This window comes from Triticum aestivum, chromosome 2B, assembly GCF_018294505.1.
Source record: "Triticum aestivum cultivar Chinese Spring chromosome 2B, IWGSC CS RefSeq v2.1, whole genome shotgun sequence".
NCBI lineage: Eukaryota > Viridiplantae > Streptophyta > Magnoliopsida > Poales > Poaceae > Triticum > Triticum aestivum.
The window spans coordinates 112,394,409-112,413,318 of record NC_057798.1 but is presented as its reverse complement, the minus strand read 5'-3'; the positions used below and the strand labels follow the sequence as shown (position 1 = coordinate 112,413,318).

Here is an 18,910-nt window from a genome sequence, read left to right as displayed (position 1 = left end):
CAGATTGCGGTGAACCAGTCTCGCGATGATATGTACTGCTACTCGTGACGGGTTTGCTAAGAACCCGGGTTTTTTTAACTGACGAACCCGGGTTTTAGTGTATGGTTAAATTGAACCGTGCGAAACCAATGCATCGCATACGAGGTCGTCTGGCACATATACAGAGTACTAGTATCATCAGGATATATAGCTGCACCGACAATTGTGTTATTACACGGAAGGCCTACAAAAAGCATACTGTATTTAGTTTGAATTCTTGCGACTGTTGAGCACCAGACAAATACTTCCTCCGTCCAAAAATACTTGTCATCAAAATGGATAAAAGGGAATGTATCTAGATATAGGGTTAGGATCCTCTGCAGTAGCATATGGTGCAGTACGGTCGCTGCCATGTGGATCCGACCCCACTAGTTATCTGCACTACAACAGGGTGCAATACTGTAGAGGATCTCAACCCATAGATGTATATTAGTTCTAGATACAGGGGATGTATCTAGATGTATATTAGTTCTAGATACATCCCTTTTTATCCATTTTGATGACAAGTATTTCCGGACGGAGGGAGTACAATAACTGGCATACGCGGAGCTATACATACAGGGATGGGCAGTACACCGTTGACCAGATTCCGCTAAACGAATTGCCTGATTTTTGTCTGCTCTGAATGTTGATCATGATCGCAAATTGCTATTGCCTTTTGGGTTATCACATGCTTAAACAAACGTTATTGTGATGCCATGCCACCTGATGTGAATATACGCAACGTAACACTGTCGAGATGCCTACCGAGATGCAAGTAAAAAATTCTGCTGAAATACAGCCACTGCCATACTGTTTGTTCCTGACTGAAAAACTGACGGAATTTCCAGGAACCCGAATTATCAGTCATTCAAAATGACAGAGACAACCCGGGCATCAAATCTATGGCCGAATCATATAGGAGACCGAAATGAAAAGACTGAATTTTCGGACATTACCGAACGCCAAGACCGACGAAAAGCTAGTTCAAAACAGGTCCTGAACTTCTCCAGGCACGACAGACTGCATAAGAACGAAGCCCTTGTTACTTCTCAGCACAATCGTTGTTCTTCAGTGCCTCCCGGGCTTCCCTGCAACAACAACAACATTTTCATGCGTGAGATTTCTGCACTACTACGTTTCCCGGAGAGCAAATAGTGTAACAAAAGCATGCACATAGCAACATGAATAATTGGACCCTCTTCCCTATGTAGATTTATCTAGAATTTTCAGAAACACGGCCGCAATTGTAACTCTGAATTCCGATATACGCAAAAATGACTGAATCCAAGTTTTTTTTTTTAGAAATAAGGGACTGAATCCACGTGATTCTCAAACCAATCAAGCAGGCGGGACCGCGTGTAATATGAAGGGCTGGGCATTCGTCATGACAGAAAATCCAGTATTGTTATTTCGACCTTTTAATAACTCGGCCATCCAGATTAGATGAACAAACTAACTGCCTTGGTCATATTGGTAATTCTGGTACCCAGAAATTCTGTCAGTCTTTCGGTCGTGACTGAACAATATGAAAGTGGCAGACAGCAGCAAATTTGGATGGGATTTCAGTGCAAATTTTTACTACAGTACCATTTCTGTAGGCTTCTCGACAGTATTACACTGCATAGATTCACGTCAAATGGCAGCAAGAAACACAACATTAAGCATGATAACTCATAAGCAATAGCAAATTACGATCATGACCAACGTTCAACATTCAGAACTCGCAAATTCTGTCAATGCTGTCTTTTTGGGTGCCAGGATTCATTGCCCGAAACAACTCGGTCATTCAGATCTAATGCCCGAATTAGTTACGGAAGACCCTGCCCACCACTAACGCATAATACTACGCAAAATCAAAACATGGAACGGTTGCCTTAAAGCATTTGCAATATCAACATTTGTAGGATCCAGCTTCAAGCCATCTTCAAAAGCCTCGGATGCCTTTTCATAGTCCTGTAAATAGACACCAAGCAGATGATCAATTCCGACCATGGCTACGAAAGATTCGGTATTACTATTGTGTTCCTAATTTTTGTTACCTCCTGCAACATTAAAGCCGCGCCTTTTCGGTAGTAGCCTTTGGGCCAACGAGGTCTCACCATTGTGCACGCATCAGCATCAGAGAGAGCATCTTTTCCTCTTCCGAGGCGCAACAAGCAGAAGCTCCTATTTGCTAGCAGGATTGCAAGATCTTTAGGACTAGGCTCGAATTTCATTGCCTGGATACCAACCGCAGAGGTGGTTGATGTAACATGGTAGTGATGCATACACCAATATTAAAAAAAATCACCCATGAGATTTAAACTACTAAGCATTGCTAGCTACAAACTCAGAGAGAGAAAACATCTGAAAAATTCTAACTTAATTTTTTTTGAAACATTTGTATGTGAGTGGGGCTAAACTAAATACTGAAAAGTTCACATTTTAGTAACACTTTCGAAAGCACACCATTTTTTATTAAGGAGAAAGCACAACATTAAAATAACATTCAGAGAGAAAAAGAAGGCCTAGCCAATCTAGCTAACCTAACTTCCCACCATAAACAGTGCAGGAAAACTTGGTCACAAGTCAGAAGTTTTTTGTTCTATAATCTTTCAATGTTTTTCGCATTTTGCTTTTGCTTATCTGTACATAATATTTTTTCCAAGTTCAATGAATATGGGGTAGGAAACTCTCATGAAAATAAATACCAAATTAAGGTAGCATCAAAAGTAACTTCTGTAAGGTGTTGACAGAGCTATGGTGTTGCAGCAAGCAGCTGAGTGACTTACACAAGTATATAGTTCTCCTGCTATCAGATATTCCTTCCTATTAAAAGCCTCTGTAGCTTGTAATTTCAGCTCAGCTCTTCTCTTTTCACACTTATTTTTATCCTGATCACAAAATATTGTTGGTCAGAAAAAAACATTTACAAAAAAGAGGCAAGAAGTTGCATTTAGACATTAGCAATGACTTCATAACATGTGCATAACATTTTCTGTTATTATATACGGATATCATTAGAGAGCATAGTCAGAACTGTACAAGAATTTGATGACACCTATTAATGGTAAATAGTAGTAATATATAATGGAACTGCAATTGTGCATAGAAGGAAATAGTGAAATACATACCCTTGGGTTCAAACCAAAGGATTTCACATGAGACATGATACCATCAGTACTCCAATCCGGCAATGTTGAAATAGGAGAAGTTAGAGGAAACAACATTTCAACCATATTCCTTCTGCCTTTTAGTGCAGCAATCTCAATTGGAGTCGTACCGAACTGCAAGTCAAATTAGCGATAGCTGATTTCAGAATTAATCACTAATACAAAATGGCGTACATTTGAGAAAGAGATTTGGCGAGTAGTCATCACCAATGTATATGTCAGTTGTGCTTGCAGATAATTCAGACACTAGTAGTTAATTTAGAATTTCAAAAAAGTTATACCAAAAATGGCTGTATAGACATTGCATAGAAAATTGTTATTATTACACGGTAACAGTAAGAACAGCTTTAGCAACAATTAATATGGAACGGAGGGAGTAATATATGATAAGAACAGAAAAGAGGAAACGGTAAGACTCACTGCATCTCCAGTGTTGGGGTTAGCACCAGCATCTAGTAAGCACCTCATGATATCAGGTAAGCCGTTGTTTGCAGCCACCATCAATTGAGTAACACCGATATAGTCAGTCTTATTCACATCAGCACCAGCCTGTGTAAACAGAATTACTATCTGATTATTTGAGTAGGTGCTTGAGATGTCATCCTCAGAAGACACATCCACCCAAAATTAAGTGAAGCAGCATCTACAGATTACTCTTAAGAATCTTGATAAGAAGAAATATTACTGACCTCAATGAGTAGCTTAACGCATTCCAACGATTCTTTCTGTATGGCCATACTCAGTGGGGTACTATCAAGGTCCAAAACCTTATTAGGCTGTGGAAAGTGAAAAAAGAAATCATTTTCTTATACTTGAAAAACAAAGGTACAATAGAGAAATAACATGAGGCCATTATATGTTTACATACATTGATATTTCTCATGGAAACGCATGGATTTTTTTAATGGAAGTTAGACATAAAATTTACAACACCTGTGGAAAAGTGAGCATGTTTCACTTAAAGAGAAGTACTATGGTCAAATGTTGAATACATGGTTTTACAATGTACCAACGTAATTTTTTGGTTTAGATCAAGCAAAAGTTCTGCATATACCAAGATTTCTCTATTTCAGTGAATGGTAGCCCCAAATGGGAGATGAAGGCCCTTAAATAAAACAGGTTCTTTCTTTTGCTTAACGAAAAAGAGAAATAGAAAAACTGGTGTCTTACATCTGCATGGTGCTCCAACAAAACCTTCATCGGGCCAACTTCACCAAGATTAGTGGCGGCATGCAAGGGGGTCCCGTGCTTAGAATCGAAAACATCCACATCAGTTCCCCTTGAAAGTAGCAATTCTACTATTTCACAATTTCCTGGAAGAGAAGTTTTTCACAAGAAGCCAAAAATCAGCAAAGCATGCATGGATGAAACTAGTTTAGAAAGTTACAGATCAGGGCTTCTCCCATTAACGGCCTAGTGGCCACAGGTTACTAGTGATCCTGCTATTCCCGTTGAAGACCAAGTTTGTACAATGTTGGTAGCATTGAAAATATTTTGAATTTATGTTTTTTCTTTCTTGGCGGGTGCGGACGTCACTATGCTCGTGAAGCTGGATAGGCTCCTTGTCAGTCAAAGGCACTCTTCCTGCTGGGCTGGATGAAATCCAAACTTGCAGCCAAAGGTACTCTTCATGCTGCTGCCCTTTGCAACATCTGCAAAAGCTTGTGATGCCTTCTGCATCTTTCCATAGAAGAATTGCTGCTGATATTGACTTATGGGACAATCGATGCGACGATGTTGACTGCAAGGCCTCCCGTGAACTTTGCAGCTTCGCAGCGAGAGGCATTGGCTAATTTTCACGACTACCGGCGGAGCTATGTACAACTCTGGGGGCCTGCCCCCCCCCCCCCCCCCCTCGCTTTGGATATTTTTCACGACTACCGGCGGAGCTATGTACAACCCAGCGAGAGGCATTGGCTAATTTTTCACCATTTTGCACCGGTCACGACCAGTAGCGGCGACAGGATTGATCTAGGACCACTGTAGCTACAGTGCTACAGAGTTACTGCATTCAAGCAATGCAAGGAGGCTCACGCCCCAGGCAGCAGCCTGGGCTGACGCCGCCACTGGTCACGACCCAAGCACACAGATGGGACAAACTAGCGGATCAGTACCAATATATGGATGCAATTGGGGATAAAAAATGTTAACTGGTGACCGTTCGTCGGGGGCCAATTCCAGCAAATGCGTTCTCTCCCCTTGGGTATATTGCACAAAACCAAATCCCAGGGCAGGGAATGGAGACATGTCAAATTTTTTTAAACGGTTCACTATGATAGAAAACTCAGCGAACAATATCCTATTCGAAGCACCACCGCCCACCAAACTGGCTAGCAACACGAGCCTCCACTTGGGAGACTGGGCTCCAATCCCAGTCCATCCCTTTTTTCTAGATGACAAAATAATGTTATTTTCTTAGGTACATGGCAATTTTACTAAAAAGAATTAAGATGGTAGTTTTATAAATTTTTGAACTTTGTCACGTGGCAAATTTAATTATTGTTTCTAATGTTCACAAGTCAAGTTTGTTTTGTACATGGCAATCTTATTACTAATAACATGACATTGTTATTATTAAGAGTATCCAAGTTTAATCATTAAGAGCGTGTTATTTTTATATTATTAAAATGGCATTTTTTTATTTGTCAAGGGGATGGGAGCATGTTATTTTTATTATTAGGAGGATGGCAATTTTATTGATAACAGGTTGGCAATTTTATTATTGAGAGCATGGCATTTTTATTGTTGTTGGCATGACAGTTTTACTATTAAGAGGATGGCAATTTCATTTTTATTGGCATGTCATTTTAATTATCATATTAATATTAAATTTACAAAATAGATAAATGACAGTTTTATAAAGTAGCATGTCAATTTTCATGTTTTTGGGAGCATAACACTTATAAATTTATGTTTTTCTCTGTTTGCATAAGAAAATGTGTACTTTTTTTGGTTCATGGCATTTTTTATCTAGAGGATGGCAGTTTTAAAGTTTAGCATGCCATTTTTTTTCTAGATCACATGACCTTCTTTTTCTGTTTTGATCATACTCATTGTAAATTTATAAATTAGAGAAATGGCAGTTTTATAAAGTAGCATGCCATTTTTCATAATTCAGAGCATGGCATTTAAAAATTTAGGTTTATCTCTGCTTTATTATAAGAAAATGTTTTTTTGTTCATGACATTTTTAAAATAAAAAACAATTAACTGGGTCGTTTGAGTCAATCGGGTTCGCCCTGGCCCGCCCCCAGTGAACGATCAGAAACGATCACTGGGAGCTGCTCTCCCTGGCGAACGAATCATTCGATGGAAGTGGCTCCCAGGTGGATCGCCAACAATTAGGGTCCTTGGGGATATAAAGGTTTGTGGTGAGAAATCAGCAAGGCAGGGGAGGGACACAACAGCAAGAGATGAGGAACAAAAGCAAGGGTGAAAGGCTGAAGATGATTCACAAATCAATTGGCTGCTCTCCTCTGTATAGCTTCTCCTTCTCTATAAACCTTTTGCATATTCGCATAACTGGTCCCCCAAATCTCATGGCGCATTCCGTTGAGAAGGCACCGGATAAGAAGAGGGTCGTTACCCTTGGGGCATGACATGACACTATTTTGCTCTCTTTGTGTTTTCCATCCTTTTGTAAAGTGTTGTAAACTAAGGGCATTTTGGCTCCAGTTTTAATGAAAATGTTCAGGTTATGAGCAAAAAATATTACAGCTAACAACTACTGTAATATAGAATTAGATCCGGATTACTTTACATTCAATCTTCAAAGTCGCGCCATCATCCAAATGTATCGAAGACAGAGTTATGTATAGACATTTGGCAAAACAAATATGCCATGGAAGTTGCAGAGATGAACAGCGCGGCTTCACCTGCAAAAGGAGAAACAATTCATATAGAAGGCGCAAAATTGACGGGAAGGGAAGAGACACAATCCAACCTAGGTCGTTGGGCTGGTTGACGTCGACGCGGAGGTCCTCGACGAGGTAGGCGCAGATGTCCAGCCGGCCCTCCATGACCGCCACGCACAGCACGCGGATCCAGATGCACTCGTCCGCCACGACGGGAGCCAGCTCTGAGCATACGATCGAGGATCTATCCTCATTAGCATCGATCGATGGAGAAGAAACTAAGGTCGGGAGCTGGAGGAGAGGGTTGGTAATGGTTGTGGTACCTTTGAGGAGACGGAGATTGCCCTCCAGAGCAGCCTTCAGGACCGGGTGCGGGGACGCAGCCGCCTTCGTCTCCTCCATCTCCAGGGCGATCGGGCGTGCGGAGAAGACGCCAGTCTTACTAAGTCGCTGGAGACTCGAGAGTGGTCGTCGCGGGGAAGCAGAGGGGAGGCGATCGCCAGCGCGCCGCTCCTGCACGCCGTGATATGCGGTGGTTCGTTAGGGCAGGTATTTTAAGCCCGGATGATTTTCATTTTGGGGCCACATCAAAATCCATGCCCAAATTTTTGAAGATGGAACATTTTGTCCACTTTTTTTTGTCCACATGTATCTTCTGCCTCCGTATTATCAAATACTCCTTCCCTTCGAAATTAACTTTTTTTGCAAGGGTAAAGAGTTTTATTCCATAAGAATAGGGTTACAATCGAGAGGTAAAAGTTCCTCTATACACGGTGGTCCACAATCTAGCTATCTAGCCATACAGCAGTCGTATTCTCAATACGACTATACAAAGCCAACCGATCTGATAATGCAGTAGTTGGTAGTCTCCGCCGGTCAATTTTCGTCCCACCACTTTCGTCTGGATTTTTTTCCGTAGGTTAACCTTCGTAGATTTTTTTCGTTCCCTCCCCCACCACACCCCTACCCACACACTAAAAAACCCGGTTTTGAGCCCGTATTTTTTCCTCTCGATCCAGTTGCTTCCTCGATCTAGGAAATCCTAGGGCGTGGTCTTGGACGCCGCCGCCGCCAGTGCCTCTTGATCCTCCCGACGCCATCCTGTCCTCGCGCCGCCATCCTATCCTCGTAATCTAGGGTCCTCTCCTCGCCGCCGCCGCCCTATATCGGCCTCGATCTTTGTCTAGAACTCTAGGGTTCTACACCGCCGCCGCCGCCGCCGCCGAACCAGGGAGACGCCGATGACCGTTGCCGCCGTCGTGGATCACCAGGATGCCGCCGCCTGCACCGCCACCGCCGCGGCGTCGCGGCTGGCGTTGGCGAATCCATTCCCACTTTCCCAGAGGCGGCGGCTTCCGGCGAGGAGGCGAGCGAGCTCAGGGAGCTCTGGCGGGGGCTTGTCGCCGGTGAGGCGAGGCCAAGGTGGCGGCGCGCGGACGCGAGGAGGCGGGATGGAGGAGGCGCAGGAGGACGCCGGCCGGTGGGGCTCCGGCGGGGGATTGGCGAGGGCGACGGCGGTCGGCGTGCTTGCTTGGGAGGATGGAGGCTGCCTCGCTGGGGCTCGGGCACGGCAGCACGGCGTTGGGCCGTTGCCGATGGCGCCAGGGCCAGGGCGGTGGTTTGACGGGCGACGAGGAGGAGGTGCTATCCTAGAGCCAGCAACGGCGGCTGCAGCTTGACGATGCGGGCGTCAACAGCTTGCTTCAGGGGCTGCCGTGAACGGCGTTGTGCTCGCGCGCGAGACCCGTGTCTGATTTGGAAAGAATCAATCCGGTGAAGAAGAAGGCCAATGCAACTGCTCTCTAGCTAGGCACTGGAGTATCTGCACCCCCAATGGAATGGTACGAATTGCTACTGGTACTGAACATTGACAGGTAAAACTTAGCATATCCAGAAGGGAAATACATCATTATAAGCTACTTCCATACATGCATGTAGATCATAGCATCTGAACTTGAGGATAGCAGACAAAAATTCAAACAGAAAGCAAGCTACGCTCCATATTGTGTTCTTTATATCCCATATCGAATAACAGGTTCATATTTGATTGGTTTCTTCACAGCAGCGCATGGAAGATAAAATATCTCTGTTTTGATATATTTCTATGCCACTGTTTTTGAATTTTTTTCGTCCATAAATCATGCGACTCAAGTCAATTTGAGATCGAATTTGTTCATGAGGTCAAGACGGAACCTTGCGACAGCTCCAAGTTAACATACATCCATACTGAATTTTCTTGGCATAATTGTAAAGACTGTTCTATGTATTTTTGTGACAGCAACGTGAGGTTTTTAATTGGTATTGTGCTTGAAACAAAGTTGCATGATTGATCCTCGATTCTTAAACTATCATCTTACTCATAACCATGTACTACTCGGTGAACTCTATATATCTATCAGTAGTTGGAAGCACTACAAAGCAGTGTCAAATTCAGTATTATATGTACATGAGTTTGCTGATTTCAGGCAAGCAACAACAAACAGACTTTGCTGTTTTCAGTCTACTGAGATATTTGTTGGGCATCACCGAGGAACGCCAGCAAAGGCGTGAAGAAATACTCGCAATCAGGTATATATTTCAGTGGTCTTAATCGCATAAACCTTCAGTATAGTTACGGAATCATCCCACCTTTATGTTTTGCGACCATTAGACATCCAAAGGTCGAGCTATGTGTCGTGCGCCATCTGAGTCAACTGCTTCTCACTTGTAATCCATCTGATTGAACAATTGATTGACCATCTCTGATCGACCCATGCATGCAGCAATGGATTTACTCTGAATTTTTTCCTGTCCTGGAACATTAACTGGATTGATTCATGGATGCAGTGTGACATGTCGTGTGAGATGAAGGTGGCAAACCATCCAAACTTGAAGCCAAGCATGTGGTGGATCCGCCATGGATGATGGATGGACCGGTGAGTGTTGAAGTTTGAGCTGTGAAACTTTATGCGATCGAGCTCCTGGTGTAATTAAGCATATGGCTTTTGTGATGTGTCATGTAGGTAGTGATTGCCTATATTTCTTTCCCTCTTAAATTTGTTGTAATAAAGTTGTCCTTTGCAGAAGGAAGATTGAACCGCCTTTTGGTTTAGGTAGAAGCACCCATTGATGTTGGAGAAGTTTTAGAAGAAATGCAAGAGAAGGATGTAGTTCTAGGGTGGTCCGCATATAGTAGGAAGGATGTGAACAAAAATGCAAGAGAAGGATGTAGTTCTAGGGTGGTCCGCATATAGTGTGTGTGTGTGTCCCCTGTTTTGTTATTTAGGCTTCATTATTCTACAAAATATATTTATTACTTTGATTACTCAGATTACCACAAAATATATAAGTTGTTTAGGCTTATATTTTGTTATTATTCTACAAAATATATAAGTTGTTTGGGCATATACAATAACTTACCGCAAAATATATTTTGTTATTTAGGCTTCATTATTCTACAATTTCTGGCAAATCAATAAACATGCCATACATAAGTTGTTTTTGAACCCCAAAAATATATATATGTCCCCTGTTGCAACTTACAACCTCTTTTCCTTTATTTCCTTTCTTAATATTAAAGGGAGGTGAGTTTCTTTAAAAAGTTTACATTGTTTATAAAATTTTAAAACCATGGGAAAGTAGTGCATCAGGGAAGGTTCACCACTAGACCCCCTGATTGCAACAAAACATCCTTTATGCTGATTATTTTTGGTAATTATGTATTTAACAAAGCTCTCGTGTTTTGCTGGCGCATGCCGTTTGTTCCTCTGCAAGTGCCACTTCGCTGCAACCACTCTGTCATTCATGAAGAATGTGAAGGCAAGGCTCCATTCAAGGGAGCGCGGCTAGCAACTAGGCCCTCTAGGTGGACGCGATCTTGAGCAGCAAAGAGCAGATGGTCCGACAAGGCGAGCGTGATTGCAGGCAACTGTTACACATGTCGAGTTTGCTGACGAGATTTCTGTTCAAAAGGCGAGCGCGAGGCCACCACAAGGTAAACCCTCCTGTACAGCAAGTACGAACAATTAGGCAACAGTATAATATTTCAACGATGGGCATGGCTACATATTTTTTTCCTTTTGGTTGAGCACAGTTGTATATTGCTAAAAGAGAACATTTCAATCTGGTTTGTGAATGCACACAATGCAAGAACGCTGACTTCAGGTGAGCTCCTGTCTGACGCAGGTGGACTGGCGGATTGCTCTAAAATTGTTGTACATGCAAGAACAGAGCATTCGCGTTCCTGTTTGCCGACGGGGCCAACGACGAGCTGAGCTTGCTGTAGGCGGTGGAGGCGCACACGTTCCCGCACCTGTTTGCCGAGATGAAGAAGAAAGTTGACCTCGCGCCCGCTGCCATTATCTCTGCAAAGGCCTCTGACAGTTCGGTGCTCAAATCAATTGATGCCAACAGACCAGTGAGGTCCAATTACCCCCTGATCTGTATGCGGTTGTTAGAGAATTTTTTGCATTAATTTCCTCATTTGTGCAACATGTGCAATTCTGCATATGAGCACCGAATTCTGTGAGCGAGGTTTAAAGCAGTTTGATGATCTTATGTTTCTTGCAGGCGCAAAAACTGAATGCAGGCGCAAGAACACTGACTTCAGGTGAGCTCCTGACGGCCTTTGCTGAGCTCAACAGGTTTCAGGTGGACTGACGGATTGCTCTAAAATTGTTGTACGTGCAGGAACAGAGCATTCGCATTTCCGTTTACCGACGGTGCCAACGACGAGTTGACCTCGCTGTAAGCGATGGAGGCGCACGCGTTCCCGCACCAGTTCGCCGAGATGAAGAAAGTTGGCCTCGCGCCCGCTCCCATTATCTCTGCGAGGGCCTCTGACAGTTCGGTGCTCAAATCAATTGACGCAAACAGACCAGTGAGGTCCAATTACCCCCTGATTTCCATGCGGTTGTTAGAGAATTTTTGCATTAATTTCCTCATTTGTGCAACATGTGTAATTCTGCATATGAGCACCGAATTCTGTGAGTGAGGTTTACAGCAGTTTGATGATCTTATGTTTCTTGCAGGCACAAAAACTTTATATTTGCTGCTGTCAAAGAATGAGAGACAAACATTATCATTGCACTGAATGCAACTTGTAAATAGGAAATTTAATATGTCATCATCTCTTGTAGGGGGTGAAAACCGTTTCATTTATAAATCAGATATGAAGTGCTAGAGCAATGAGAATGAAGAGAGTGAAAGTAGAGGAGAGGAGGGCTGGTTTGTTTGTTTGTTCCTTTTTATCAGTCATGTACTATGGAATGTTCTATATAAGTTTTTTGTCCAATGGTTGCGCGTGCAGTATTAAAACCAGTCAATCAATCCTTTTTATGATGAATTTAAGAGTTTTTATCTTGAAAGCAGTCTTATAACATCTATTTTATTTTTGGACTCTTGAATTGTAGGGTCTATGTCAGTGATGTGATGCTTACATGTTCTATGATGTTTTTCTAACACACCGTCCATGCTTTCTTGACAGGAAACAGAGAAGTGGCCGGATGGGCAATCAACTCATCTGTTAATTGGATTGGGGGTGGCATGAACAAAGTAAAGATGAAGAAAGCAAGCTTGGACGCTAGGTGGCGGCACCAACAGGGGAAGTGTCAGGCGTGAACCAAACATCTATGGCTTGTTGCTTTGAATCTTGCTGGTCTAGGCAAGGTTAGCTCTTGTCACGATGCAATGATCAACCTCTAAGAAATTCTTGCGTACATGTCTTTTAGTACTATTGTTCCCATGGTCCATCTGTGTATGTCATTTCCATGATGCGGTGATTTTGATAATTTTTCTTAAAATCTTTACTTATTAGTTGTGGATATCTTCTCTAGAAATAACAAAAGTATAATATAGGCAAGAATAAGTATCAGAACTAACGCCATGGTGCTCATGTAAGTCTAGCCATGGATTAAAAAGTTTACAATGTCAAATCATTTTTGTTTGTTGTACAGATTATAATCATTAATTTGTGTGATCCAGAAGTTCTAAAAGTTATCTTAGCCTGTATAAAGGTTAAAATTTCAATTTAATGTTTAACCTTCTAGGATGTTTACTGTAGCTGCCGAACGTTAGCACTGAGCAAAATTGAGTTGAGCCAAAAAATAAGTTTTGAGTCGAGGGAAAGGGTTTAGTGTGTGAGAGAAAAGAGAGACAGGGTGAGACTCAGAGAAGGTAGGAGAGAGAATGGGAGAGAGAGATGGAGGGTGGTAGACACAAGGAGATGTGCATTGTATTCATATATGTGCAATTGAAAAGGAAAAGAAAAGAGAGACAGGGTGTGACTCAGAGAAGGCAGGAGAGAGAATGGGAGAGAGAGATGGAGGGTGGTAGACACAAGGAGATGTGCATTGTATTCATATATGTGCACTTGAAAAGGAAAAATTGAAGGGCCCGTGGCAACGCACGGGCGTTCTACTAGTTAGTAGCTAAAGCACCAGATGCGACCTTCCAGGCCAATATTCGCATTTTCAAAGGTACCTTGGAACCCCAAATAGATTGCCAGATGGGTCGTCCACCACTAGGAATAGTACTAGATGCTCCACCCGCCACCAGACTATTACTAGGTTACATGCTTGTACCAAAAGATCCCAGTTGAGAAACAAAATTATTTAGCTGCAGGAGGTTCAGCCATCTATTAAGCTTTATTTAGTCACCGCATGGGACGTCCGCCTAGTTCCACCTTCATGGGCTTCCTTAGGGTGTGTTTGGTTCGGGAACGAAGTGTAATGGAGTGTCATGGTTCCGTTCCACTAGAATGGGTTGATTCCGTCCTTGTGTTTGGTAGTGACAATTTGAAGGAATGGAATGGTTACATTCTAGTGTTCAGTTTGAGACATATGGAATGGAATGGATTTATTATGTCACCATGAACTGGATTGAATTTCAGTCAAACAAAGGCATATAAATATTGTTGTTGAATCGAAGGCTTGAGCACACTCTGTCAAAAACAAATCGTAGAGAAACAGAAAGAAAAGAATCGGACTGAAACACAAGATCAACAGCAGCCACCCAAATACCAAAGTCTGAATCTGAATCAACAGCAGCCACCCAAATTCGGTCAACAACAGCTACCCAAATACCAAAATCCGGTAGAGCTACTACAAATACCAAAATATCAAGAGCAGCTACCCAGATACCAAAATCTGGATCAACAGCAGCCACCCAAATTCGGCCATACTCCTCCTGTTCTTTTTCAGCCGACGGTGGGGTGAAGTCATCTATGGGTGAAGTGCACTTGCTCCTTCAGTTACTTTTCGGCACCGAGGCCGTCCAGCCACTTGAGCTCGGTAGCCATGGTAGAAAGCTCGGCCGGCCTTCCTGTCGCACCAGGCCGCATGCCTCCTTCCACCAGATCTTTGGGGTTCGAGGAGGAGAGACAAGGGGCAGGGGACGCCGGCGAGGCTGCAGTTCCGACCAGGGGCAGAAGATGGTGCCCCGCAGGAGGGGAAGGTGCTACGGCCGCCGGCCGCCGGTATGGCCATCCAGGGAGAGAGGAGAGGAGAGGTCGTGGGTGGCTGGGGCGCGGGGTGGGTGAGTCGTGGAGGAAGGGAAGAGTCACGAGTGAGGCGTTCCGCGTGGTCCAGCCGATTTGGAGGAACGCCCAGGTTTGGCATAATCATGGAATATGCCGTTCCCTGGAATGGGTGGGTTCCCGTTCCTTCGGCGATCTAAACACGAGAACGGGCTCTGGGAATGGAACCGACCCGTGCCGTTCCGCTTCGTGACTGAAACCAAACACACCCTTAGCTTCCTTTACCAAAACGGCCTTTGTGACGAGTCTTGATTTGATAGTTAGACATTAGGTCTTCATAGTTCAACATGCAAACCAACTTATTTATCTTTTTTTCATATTTATCGGCATCATCCAGCAACTTTGTTCGCAGGTTTTTTGTAAACATCTGCAAGAGACAAGACTCAGCCCATTACATAGGTGGCGACAAGTGTACATGAAATGAACAGCGAGCAGTTAAGAACTCATTTGCATAGCATGGTTTACCTCATCAGAATCACCAATTTCATGGCTGCATATGATCTTAAAAGCTGTTGCAAGTTTCAAAAGGTCCCAGTTCTCACAGTCAATGCCAGAAACATTCTTAAGGTGGCGACCAATAGCTTGAAAGTTTTCATACTGTTTCTTCTCAAAAGCATCACAATCAAACAAGACAGATGCAGTCGCAACAATCTGCTCATTGACCTGGATACAAAGAGGTTGCCATCACTGAAACAAGAATGCAATGCCATTTTATTCTACAAAATATTGCGTCCAAAGGTTTGGTCTGTGAAATGAAGGATACCAAGTCTATTCGCACAAGATATTGCAAAATGTGACACTAAATGACAGGGAGTTCCAAATAAAGCAAAAGCATGGCAGCTGGTAACTCACCATCTCTTGTTTGATGTCAAAGCCATAATGACTCAATAGCTTTTGTAGTCCTTGACTCACAGGGAGGCGATCCTCTTTAGGCAGCTCTACCAAACTATGCATGTGATGCTTCATGCCCCACATTAGCTCCATCACAATTTCATCATGCAAGCAGGGTATTCTCTGAAAAGCGTAACATAAAAAATGGCGCTCAAAGTTGTTCTCAAATGTCAAATATAAGGAAACAAGGAGCTTACACTCACCAAGCTTGTTTCAATAATTGATTTATATTCATGTTTTCCAACAAGAAGTTTCTGCCCAGGGCGGTGCCACTTCGTGATCATCTCAGTGAGTTGTTTGTTAACACCAGTATCAACATTAATGGCGCTGGACTTGTCATCAAAAGTTTGAAATTCCTTCAGCCAAACAAGCTGGTAAATGAAATAAACAAAGATGAGCAAGTTCAGGAGAGAAGAAACAATTAATCAAATATCGTGCAATGTTTCAATCAGGTGAATCTAAAGTATTCTAATTCAGTAGGTACATCTCATCTGTAAATATATACCCTTGTTTATCAAATCTTTGCAGTGCAATTCAGAAAAGTTTCATGTGCGAAGGTGAGGCTATGTAATTTTGGAAATAGAACTCAGTGGCTTTTTTCACTTGTTCAGTAGTAGCACCAGATGAAGGATTGGTTCTTTTGGCAGCTTAAAGAATGAGCCACCAAAAGAACTGGGCATCAATCATTCCACCAGGTTCCAGAGCACACATCGATTCTTTACAAATCACCTTGCACCCATCGTGTCGTGACCAAAACCATGGATTGAGAACCCGGGGGGGGGGGGGGGGGGGGGGGGGGTAGTTACCTGACTCCCTCAACACAAACTGGAATAAAATGTCAATCATAAACGATGCAAAGTCACTAGTTGGATCAATCTGGCAATAAGCATATGAAGAAACAAAGAGAAAGGCCGTGACAGTGAGAAGAGAAGGAAAGAAAGGGGGACCACTCGCACGTTTTGCCCTATAAAAATTACCGAAGTTTGCCCACATACCCTGTTTACCTGACTCCCTCAACACAAACTGGAATAGAATGTCGATCATAAACGATGCAAAGTCACTAGTTGGATCAATTTGGCAATAAGCATATGAAGAAACAAAGAGAAAAGCCGTGACAGTGAGAAAAGAAGGAAAGAAAAGGGGACCACTCACACGTTTTGCCCTATTAAAATTACCGAAGTTTGCCCACATATTCTGGAGACAATGATGAAATATAGTTAGTATCGATAGCAAGACGAAGCGAGCACATCATTAACCAAAGGAAGGAAGATCACATTACTTCTATTGCATCTGGTAAGTACAGGTGGATCCCAGAAAAATTGAAAACTGCGAAGCCAGATGGCGTCTCTAACAGCACCAACAGAACCCCATTATTCTTCACAAAGTCATCACCTACAAACACAGATTCAACCAGAATTAAGGAAGCTGTAAAAAAACGTACGTAGCTTATCAGATATCAAAAGCGTGAAGCACTGATCCGAGGCAAATTCCCTCCCCTCCGACAGATCCACCGCAGCAGTGCGTACCCGTAACAACACTCTACCCTTCCCCGAGCCCTAACACGCCGACGGGGAAAAGGAGCACGGTGACCAGATCTAATGGAACGGATCCTTTCCTGAACGTGAAAATCTTCTTGGCAGATCTAAGTTGCTCGCCACGGTTTCCAATCTCCCATACCAAATTGGGTGAGACTGTGATAGAGGATGATGGGGACCGCGGGATGACGGCTTACCTATTCTGATGGCTATCTCCCCGAAAGTACCGGGAATCGTCTTTCATCGACGTGCCGGCGATGGATCGACAGGAGGACGATGCGCCGGAGATGGATCCGGAGGAGCGAGCTCGCGGCGCCGCGCGCCGGAAAGCGGCATTGCGGGTGTTTTTTTTTACCACAATTAAGACTTTATTTCTCAAAGAATAGACAAGTCGTTTACAATGAGATAGTCAGGGATCACATCCAAAACCCAGAAACCCTATTCATGAAGGAGTTCTTTGCTAGTTCATCAGCCACTTAGTTAGCTTCTCTATAGCAGTGCTTAAAGGATACTGATGCAAAGTCCATCATTAGTTGCTTGCACTCCATGATGATAGCTGTATCCGGCCCCATATAATCTTGAATTTGGTTCATCGAGTCCACCACAAATGAAGAGTCTCATTCCAGAACAACATTGTTACACCCAATATTGGCTGCAAGGTAGATTCCATTCCTGATAGCCATTAGTTCAGCGCTGTCCACCCTGGTTACTACTGGAATGTACCAATTTGCTGCAGCAATAAAATCACCACGATCATCCCGGGCCACTGCACCACTCGCACCCGAGAGTGTTTCATATTGGAACGAAGCATCAACATTAATCTTCACTATCCCATGGCTTGGCTTCTTCCAAATATGATCAACTGTCCTTGTTGGACCCTTGGAAGACGCCGATCGCAAGTAATTCGTTGTCAAAACTCTAATCGCTAGAGCCGTATTCTTTGGATCTTGGACCTCCACCCCCATGGCGATTTGCCGTCGCTGCCACCAAATGTACCATGCCGCAACAAGTGCAAGTTCCGCTCTTGGTAATTCATGGTCATTACCCTGAAGTTTCGACAGGATTTCCATTGTGATAGAGCCTGATCTGTCCTCAGCCATCGCCTCTTCTACGCTCTGCGCCAAGCCGAGCTGTTCCCAAACCGATATTGCTCGCGAGCAGTTAAACAAACAGTGTTGTATATCCTCTACTCCAACTGAGCAAACTGGGCATTGTCCAGTGCATGGGATATGGCGATTTGCCAATACACCTAAACAGGGTAAGGTACCATGCAGGACTTTCCAACCAAAATGTTTTATCTTCCCAGGTATCTTCAGATTCCACATGTCCTTCCACACAGAGTTGATATTTTCCGAACCTTGCCCGTCACTTCGCCTCCACAGCGAACCATATTGATGCTCAAATTCTTTATGGTAAGCCGATCGCACGGAGAATGTTCCCGACCGTGTATAATTCCATGCTACAAAATCTTCCACCAGGTGAGGGTTTAACTTGATCTGTAGTATCCTATGGACGCCAACCGGTGAAAATACATCCTGGATTAGTTCTTCGTCCCATTGTCCCATATGTGGATTTACCAACTCATCGACCTTTGATAGCATTGTTGCACCTCTATGTGTAATCAATTTTCTAGTAACACTAGATGGTATCCAAGGGTCATTCCAAATATCAATATTAGCTCCAGATCCAACATGCCAAATGCAGACTCTCTTGAAAGTCTGAATACCAGCCACAATGCTCTGCCAAGTGTAAGAAGAGCCCTTCTTGGGACCAGCCTTCAAAATGTCACCATATGGGTAATACTTAGCCTTCAGAACTTGAGCACATAAAGAGTCCGGGTTCTGGAGTAGGCGCCAGCACTGTTTTGCTAATAAAGCAAGATTAAAATTGTGCAAGTCTCTAAACCCCAATCCCCCTTCCTTCTTCGGAATGCACAACCTCCACC

At 43.4% G+C, this 18,910-nt stretch overlaps 1 protein-coding gene and 2 long non-coding RNA genes across 11 annotated transcripts; 1 reads left to right on the top strand and 2 right to left on the bottom strand.

Annotated features, from left to right (window-relative positions):
• Window positions 1-1,063: 1,063 nt before the first annotated feature.
• LOC123039057 (protein fem-1 homolog C-like) lies at window positions 1,064-7,428 on the bottom strand. The gene is made up of 10 exons (XM_044462364.1): window positions 7,116-7,428; window positions 7,013-7,047; window positions 4,344-4,493; window positions 3,863-3,949; window positions 3,594-3,722; window positions 3,135-3,287; window positions 2,793-2,894; window positions 2,061-2,240; window positions 1,895-1,974; window positions 1,064-1,109 (listed from the first exon to the last, which is right to left on the bottom strand). Exons 1-10 carry the CDS (start codon window positions 7,426-7,428, stop codon window positions 1,064-1,066), a joined length of 1,275 nt encoding a protein of 424 aa, XP_044318299.1.
• Window positions 7,429-8,022: 594 nt separating this feature from the next.
• Window positions 8,023-15,632, top strand: LOC123043784 (uncharacterized). 9 transcript variants are annotated; one of them, XR_006419570.1, is made up of 9 exons: window positions 8,024-8,900; window positions 9,492-9,594; window positions 9,853-9,941; window positions 10,780-10,999; window positions 11,191-11,427; window positions 11,575-11,614; window positions 11,695-11,889; window positions 12,491-12,672; window positions 14,892-15,632. It is a non-coding gene; the product is annotated as an uncharacterized lncRNA (long non-coding RNA). The 9 variants fall into 9 exon arrangements; XR_006419563.1 differs by having other exon boundaries at window positions 10,090-10,999; XR_006419569.1 differs by having other exon boundaries at window positions 8,023-8,900; window positions 9,853-10,999; window positions 11,191-11,422.
• LOC123043786 (uncharacterized) lies at window positions 15,413-17,426 on the bottom strand. The gene is made up of 5 exons (XR_006419571.1): window positions 17,163-17,426; window positions 16,710-16,822; window positions 16,583-16,624; window positions 15,634-15,801; window positions 15,413-15,553 (listed from the first exon to the last, which is right to left on the bottom strand). It is a non-coding gene; the product is annotated as an uncharacterized lncRNA (long non-coding RNA).
• Between the last annotated feature and the right edge of the window lie 1,484 nt (window positions 17,427-18,910).

Excerpts from the sequence above, each read along its gene's own strand:
- LOC123039057 (XM_044462364.1), bottom strand. The coding sequence starts at position 7,428 with ATGGAGGAGACGAAGGCGGCTGCGTCCCCGCACCCGGTCCTGAAGGCT. Across the intron at positions 7,048-7,115 it reads CAACCAGCCCAACGACCTAG|GTGAAGCCGCGCTGTTCATC; the intron begins GTTGGATTGTGT and ends CTCCTTTTGCAG. Across the intron at positions 1,975-2,060 it reads CGGCTTTAATGTTGCAGGAG|GACTATGAAAAGGCATCCGA; the intron begins GTAACAAAAATT and ends GTCTATTTACAG.